The sequence below is a fragment of the Belonocnema kinseyi genome, chromosome 3 (genome assembly GCF_010883055.1).
Source record: "Belonocnema kinseyi isolate 2016_QV_RU_SX_M_011 chromosome 3, B_treatae_v1, whole genome shotgun sequence".
NCBI classification, from domain to species: Eukaryota; Metazoa; Arthropoda; class Insecta; order Hymenoptera; family Cynipidae; genus Belonocnema; species Belonocnema kinseyi.
The window spans coordinates 154,188,901-154,197,128 of record NC_046659.1 but is presented as its reverse complement, the minus strand read 5'-3'; the positions used below and the strand labels follow the sequence as shown (position 1 = coordinate 154,197,128).

At 24.7% G+C, this 8,228-nt stretch overlaps 1 protein-coding gene across 1 annotated transcript in view; it reads right to left on the bottom strand.

Moving 5' to 3' along the window:
* Positions 1-778: 778 nt before the first annotated feature.
* LOC117168749 (protein LZIC-like) overlaps positions 779-8,228 on the bottom strand; it is a 7,929-nt gene continuing 479 nt past the window's right edge. Inside the window, exons 2-3 of the mRNA XM_033354498.1 lie at positions 6,940-7,075; positions 779-1,313 (exon numbers count right to left, since the gene is read on the bottom strand). Coding sequence (XP_033210389.1) covers positions 987-1,313; positions 6,940-7,075 — 463 coding nt within the window. The 3' untranslated portion in view covers positions 779-986. The remainder of the gene's footprint in view (positions 1,314-6,939; positions 7,076-8,228) is intronic.

The window sequence follows — 8,228 nt, the reverse complement described above, 5'->3', positions numbered from 1 at the left end:
CAACAATTTGGATTACTTTTTTCTGCCTTGACTGAAAAATCTTTATCGAAAATTCATCTTTTTGATCAGAAAACTTCAATTCTGGGTTAAAAGTCTAACTACTTTGTTAAGTTATTTTTTTGTTGTTAAACTCATAATTTTAATTGAGAATTCATCTCTTTGATTAAAAATTCTATTATTGTATTGAAAATTCGTCTTTTGCTTAAGAATTCATCTTGATAGGAAGAAAGTTAAACTATCTTATTAAAAATTTCAAAATCTGGTAGAAAATTTAATCTTTTATAAAAATTCCACTCTGATTGAAAATTAAACTATTTTGTTGAAAATTCGATTTCTCTTGATGAAATATCTATTTAATTTTTTTCCGAGAATTCATATTTTTATTGAAAATTGCAATATTCTTGTTGAAAATTCAACTGTTTTTGGTTTACAATTCATTTTCGAAATTAGAAAATTCAAGTCTTTTGTTAAAGTCAACCTTCTTAGTTGACAATTCAACTGTTTTGTTGAAAATTCGTCTATCTGGACAGAAAATTCGTCCTTATGGATTTAAAATTTAACTGTTTTGTTAAGAATAAAACCGTCTTCTAAAAAATTTTCAAATAATTCGTCGGAAATGCAACTGTTTTTTATTTAAAATTCAATCATTTGTATGAAAATTCAACAATTTTTTTAGAAATTCCACTTATTTGTATCCAATTTTATTATTTTATTGAAAATTAAATCCAAAATAGCTTAAAATTCTATTATTCAAACTTCAACTAAATGTAATAAAATAAACACTTTTAAATATTTTCGATTGTAGCGTCGTCATTTTTCATCATGATAAAATGAAAAATTACCAAAAAACGTTTTTTTTTTTTAAATATAAAATCAGATTTTTTCGACGTATGAGAAATTTCTTCTGACACTTTTTTAGTTCCACTAGATTAATTTTTGTGTGAAAAATTAAGCGATATAGCCAGAAAAAGTTCACAGTTAATTTATTATGTTTTCATTTCCTTGTCTTCGGTGGAGGTGGAACTTTCGTCTACGTTTTCGCTGATTTTAATAAAATTGCTCTGCATTACCCCGCTGAGGGTCAATTTTTCTAATAACTGTAGTTCAGACTGGTTCAATTTTTCTCCCAATTGCCTCAAAGCACTCAAAACTTCGCCTCGTAGCCTTTCATTCGCGTCTTTACTTAATTTTCCAAGCTTCAAATCTCGATCGATTTCTACGAGACGATTTCGCAAACTTTCGGGTTCTCGTTTGCCAAACATTCTTATTACTGCTGGAGTTTTGAAAGCTGCACTAATTGCTGCTTGCGTTGCCTATAATAAAAAGCAGACATTTTATTTGTCGTGATCAAACCGCTCGAAACCGGCACAGATTTAATCCGGGCAGATTTTAAAAAATAATTGTAATACATGTAAATATATGAATGATAACAAAGATAGTTAATCTTCGACCAAAAACTGAAAAGATGAATTTTAAACCAAAAATGAAATAGCTTAATTTTCATTTGAAAAATAAAAACATACATTTTCTACATAACAGTTAAATTTTCGATCACGTAGTTGAATTTTCTACCATACAGTTGAATTTCCAAAACAAAATGACTAATTTTCTATCTAAAACATTTTAATTTTTAAGCCAAAAATATTAAGGTTGAATAAAAAAGTTAATTTTCAATCAAATAATTAAATTTTAAGTTAAACAAATTTGATCATGATAAAAAAAAATTCTGCAATATACATACATTTATAAGCAAATAGTTAAATTTTCTACCAAGATGATTTCTTTTTACCAAAAAAGACGAAGTTTCAACAAACTAAAATTATTTTCAACCAAATAGATTAATTTCTAAATTAAAAAAAAAAATTGTTAACCAAAAATAGAATAGTAAAATTTTCATTTAAATTTTCTACCACATAGTTGAATTATCTACCAAATTGTTGAATATCCAAAACAGAAAGACGAATTTTTTATACAAAAAAGTTGAATTTAGAAACTCAATCATATGAAATTTCAAGAAAAAAGTTTATTTCCAACCAAATACTTACATTTTCAGTGGAAAAAATTAGTTTTTAACCCAAAAGAAGAATTTTATATTTATTTATATTGTATTATTTATATTTAAATCAACTCGGAATAATGGAGGACCTAGAAAAGTCATGGAATTGTGAAAAAATTCTAGAATGTCTGGAAGTCATAAAATTTGGTAAGAGACGGGAATTCGTTTATTAATAAAAATAATATGATGTAGGGGTTGATCACTCTTGAAATATGGTATACAAATCTTCGTGAAATCTTTAAAATATTTGTAATGTTTTAAAACTTTTTGAAATTTTTGTGAAATCTTTGTTTTTTAAATCTTTGAAATCTTTGTGAAATCTTTGTGAAGTATTTTGAAATCTTTGAGATTTTTTCAAAACTTTTGAAATCATCGAATTCTTTTGAAATCATAGAAATATTTGTTAAATCTTTTTAAAACTTTGAAATTTATGTGAAGTATTTTGAAATAATTAAATCATTTGCAATCATAAAAACCTTTGTTAAATCATTGTTAAATTTTCTTTAATCATTAAAATATTTGTGAAATGATTGAAATCTCTGTGAAATCTTTGTTAAATCTACTGTAATCATTAAAATCTTTGTGAAATCGTCAAAATCTCTGTGAAATTTTGTATAATTCTTTGAAATTATTGAATTCTTTCGAAATCATAGAAATATTTCTTAAATCTTTTGCAAACTTTTAAATCTTGGTGAAGTATTATTAAATCCTTGAAATTTTTATAAAATCATTGAAATCTCTCTGAAATCTTTGAATTGTTTCGAAATCATAAAAATGTTCGTTAAATCTTTCGAAATCTCTGAAATAATGATAATTTGTGTGAAATCCTTGAAGTATTTTGGTATCGTGGAAATCTTTCGAAATCATAGAAATATTGGTTAAATCCCTTTGAATCTTTGAAATCTTTGCAAAACCTCTATGCAATCTTTGTTAAATCTTTTTTTAAATTTGTTAGATCTTCGAAATTTTTTGAAATCTTTGTGAAATCATTGAATTATTTTTCAGATCTTTGATATCTTTCTAAGATCGTAAAAATCTTTGAAATCTCTTGAAATATTTAAAAATCTTGGTATTCTTTGTGATATCCTTGTGAAGCCTTTTTAAATATTTTTAAATCCTTCTAATTCGTACCCAATCTTTGTGAAAGCATTTAAAGCTACGTGAAACCAATCAAATCTTTTTAAATATTTCTGAAATCATACAAATCTTTGAAATCGCATTATGAAATATTTTGAAATCATCTGAAACCCGGGAAATCTTCGAAATTTTTGTGAGATTATTATGAAATCTTTGAAGTCTTTCTAAAATCTTTTGAAATATTTGTAATGTTTGTGAAATCCTTGAAATGTTTGTAAAATATTTGAAATCTTTATGAAATCATTGAGATTTTTGTGAAATCATTTAAATCTTTGCAAAATCATTGAAATCATTGCAAAGCTTCATAAATATTATGAAATCTTTGTGAAATCATTGAAATCTTTGTAAAATCTTTTGAAATCCCCCTAAAATATTTTTAATTTTTTGAATAATTTGTAATGTTTGTGGAATCATTTAAATCTTTATGAAATCATTAAAATCTTTGTAAAATCTTAGTGAAATCCTTGAAATTCTTGTAAAATCATTGAGATCTTTTGTAAAATCGTTCAAATCTTTGTGAAATCACTGAAACCTTTCTAAAACCTTGTGCAATCTTTTGAAATATTTTGTAATCTTTGAAATCTTTGTGAAATATTTTGAAAGCTTTTGAAATCTGTGAAATCTTCGAAATTTTGTTGAAATCACTGTGGAATCTTTTTAATCTTTTGGAATGTTTTTAATTTATTGCACAATTTGTAATGTTTGCGAAATTATTTAAATCTTTGTGAAATAATTAAAATCTTTGAAATCTTCTGAAATATTTTGAATCTTTTAAAATCTTTGTGAAATCGTTTAAATATTTGTAAAATCATTGAAATCATTGTAAAATTTTCATAAATGTTTTGAAATCTTTGTAAAATCTTTTGAAATCTCACTCATATCTTTAATTTACCAAATTTGTGAAATCACTTAAATTTTTGTGAAATCATCGAAACCTTTCTAAAATCTTTGTGAAATATTCTGAAATATTTTGTAATCTTTGAAATCATTGTGAAAGATTTTAAGATCTTTGTGAAATCAATTACATTTTTGTGAAATCATCGAAACCTTTCTAAAATCTTTGTGAAATATTCTGAAATATTTTGTAATCTTTGAAATCATTGTGAAATATTTTGAGATCTTTGTGAAATCATTTAAATATTTTTGAAATCATCGAAACCTTTCTAAAATCTTTGTGAAATATTTTGATATATTTGTTATCTTTGGGAAATCCTTGAAATTTTTGTAAAATCTTTCAAATCTTTGTAAAATCATTGAGATCTTTGAGAAATCGTTTAAATCTTTGTGAAATCACTTAAATCTTTGTGAAACCATCGAAACCTTTCTACAATCTTTGTGGAATATTCTGAAATATTTTGTAATCTTTGAAATCTTTGTAAAATATTTTGAAAGCTTTTGAAATCCGTGAAATCTTCGAAATTTTTTGAAATAACTGTGAAATCTTTTTAATCTTTTGAATAATTTGTAATGTTTGTGAAATCATTAAAATCTTTGTAAAATCTTGGTGAAATCTTTGAAATGTTTATGAAATATTTTGAAATATTTTTTATGTTTGTAAAATCCTTGAAATTCTTGTAAAATCCTTCAAATCTTTGTGAACTCATTGAGATCTTTGTGAAATCACTTAAATCTTTGTGAAATCATTTAAACCTTTCTAAAATCTTTGTGAAATATTCTGAAATATTGTGTAATCTTTGAAATCTTTGTAAAATATTTTGAAAGCTTTTGAAATCCGTGAAATCTTCGAAATTTTTTTGAAATCACTAAGGAATATTTTTAATGTTTGTGAAATCATTTAAATCTTTGTGAAATAATTCAAATCTTTGTAAAATCTTTATAAAATCTCTTGAAATTTTCCTAAAATCTTTAATTTGCCAAATCTTCTGTCATATTTTAAATCATTGTAAAATCTTTCAAATCTTCTGAAATCTTTTGAATCATTGTGAAATCCTTAAAATTCTTGTAAAATCATTGAGATCTTCGTGAAATCTTTGTGAAATCATTGAAATCTTTGACAAATCTTTGTGAAATCTTTCTAAAATCTTTGATTTGCCAAATATTCTGAAGTATTTTTTATATATTCTGAAATATTCTGTAACCTTTTAAATTTTTGTGACATATTTTGAAATCCGTGATATCTTCGAAAATTGTATGAAATCACTGGGAAATCGAAATCTTTGAAATCTTCTGGAATATTTCAAATATTTAAAAATATTTGTAACCTATCTGAAATCCTTGAAATTAATCATTGAAATCTTTGTGAAACCGTTTAAATCTTTGTAAAATCATTGAAATCTTTGTAAAATCTTTTGAAATCATCCTAAAATCTATAATTTGCCAAATCTTCTGAAAAATTTTGAAATCATTATGAAATATTTTGAAAAATTTGTTATCTTTGTGAAATCCTTGAAATTCTAGTGAAATCCTTCAAAAATTTTGTGAAATTATTGAGAACTTTGTGAAATCGCTAAAGTCTCTGTAAAATCATTGAAACCTTCATAAAATCTTTCTGAAATCTTCTGAAATATTCTGTAATCTTTGAAGTCTTTGTGAAATATATTTTGAAAGCTTTTGAAATCCGTAAAATCTTCGAAATTTTTTTGAAATCACTGTGAAATATTTAAAATCTTTTGGAATATTTTGAATGTTTTGAAATTTCTGTAATGTTTGTGAAATCATTAAAATCTTTGTGAAATCTTTTAAATCTTTGTGAAATATTTTGCAAGCCTTTGAAATATATGGTATCTTTGTAAAATCCTTGAAATTCTTGTAAAATCCTTAAAACCTTTATGAAATCATTGAAATCTTTCTAAAATCTTCGTGAAATATTTTGAAAGCTTTTAAAATCCGTGAAATCTTTGAAATTTTTTTGAAATCACTGAAATATTTGATATCTTTTGGAATATTTATAAGCTTTTGAAATATTTGTAATGTTTGTGAAATCATTCAAATCTTTGTGAAATCATTGAAATCGTTGTAAAATCTTTGTGAAATCTTTCTAAAATCATGGATTTGCCAAATGATCTGAAATATTTTATACCCTTTTAATTTGATGAAATCAATGGATAATGGAAACCTTTGAAATCTTCTGGAACATTTTAAATACTTTAAAATATTTGTAATCTTTTTGAAATCCTTGAAATCTTTGTGAAATTTTTTGAAATCTTCCTAAAATATTTAATTTGCCAAATCTTCTGAAATATTTTGTAATCTTTGAAATCTGTAAGCTATAAAATTTTTGTTTATTTTCCATAGAAAATTGCAATTATACATTTTTATAAATGTACAATGGATCAATGGGCTATACATTATTTATGCATTTTAGGATCAACGTGCGTTAATTTTCAACAGAATTCTGTTTTTGATTTTCAAAATTTTTTACGGTTTATAGTTTTGTAGTTTTTAAAACAAAATTAAAATTATTCAAGGAAACGTGGATTTATAAAAAATATACTGTTTAAAAGCCTGTGAATAAATAATGGCTCGGAGTAGGAGAAAATGTAACGAGAGTGAAAAGTGTTATCTCGTGTCAAAGATTAATACAAAAATTTCAAAAAGAAAATCAATTCTGGTGGAGCAGACAAGTTTAAAAAAATATACATTTTTTTAAACGGATGAAAATTCCAGGACCATGAGCAAAATTCAAGGCCTTTTTCTGAGTTTTCCAGGCAAAAAAGAAATCAAGACCTTTTTCAGATTTTCCAGGACGCTGGACATCCTCATTAAATTATTAAAATAGAATTTACCAATTGCATTGCTCCCAGTTGATCGACAAGAGTCACGTCCCCGGAAATAAGTCTTTGCAAACTTTCGTTAAACTCTCTGAGCTGATCCATCGTTTCATTTTTAGTTTCTTCATACTCGGAAGCGTCCAATTCATCTCTAAATTTCATAAAACAAATACAATTTTTTAAAAAATGTCCACGACAAAATTTAATATAAAAGCGAATCCTTTTAGGAACCGCCCATAAATTACGTACATTCATGGGGGGAATACGCGGTTTTTGATTCAATCTTTTTTTCCGTATTGACAAAAAGCTTTTTTGTCTGTGAAAATTTAACCATTTGTCGAACATTTGTAATTTGTATTTGAAAATTCATTTCTTTTTGCAGAAATTGCATTTTCTGAATAAAATTCCTACTAGAAAAGTAAACAATTTGTAGAGAGTTGAACTATTTTGTTGAAAATTAATTGTTTTAGTTGAGGATTTTTTTGGTAACAAAATGTTTAAATTTTCACCCAAAAAAGAACGGATTTTCGGAAAAATAGTTCAATTTTGTACAGGTCTAGTTAAATTTTTCGTTAAAAAAAATGATTTTCAACAAAGTAAAATTTTAATACTAAAATGAATTTTAAAATAAAATTATGCATCTTCAACCTCAAAAATTATTTTCAACAGAAGAGTTTAACTTTCAACCATTTAGTAGAATTTTGCACTAAAAAAAGCTAAATTCGCAACGAACAATATTAGGAAATTTTTATTATAATTCAGCAGTATTCCTTAATTGAAATACTAGTTCTACTCTACAAAGTACTTGAAGTAATTTTTGTATCTAAAATTTTAAAGAGAGAACTTTCAAACTGAGATAAATGCTGACTTGGAACAGGAATTTTTTTAATTCCTTTCTTCCAAATCTAAATGATAATTCTTTTAAAAAATTTCTGTTGCATGTCAAAAATTCCCTGTTCCAAATCAGGATAAATTAGGAGTAATCAAATAAAACATTATAAATACATTTTTTGAAAAATTGAGAAACACGTTGTTTCTGTATGTTTGAAATATGATCAATTCAATTAGCAAACTTAAAACAGCTAAAAAAATCTCAAGGACAAAAAAATTACAAAAGGTTTTTCTCGTAATAGAAAAGAATAAACATTCAATAATAAATTATGATTTAATTAGAATAAACTGTGATAATCTGAAAAATCTGAAACTTGATTTTTGGTTGAAATTTTAACTAATTTGGTCATGCATAAGAAATAGTGACTGAATTTACAAAATAAATTACTCAAAAGAGATGGGTGGTCAAAACT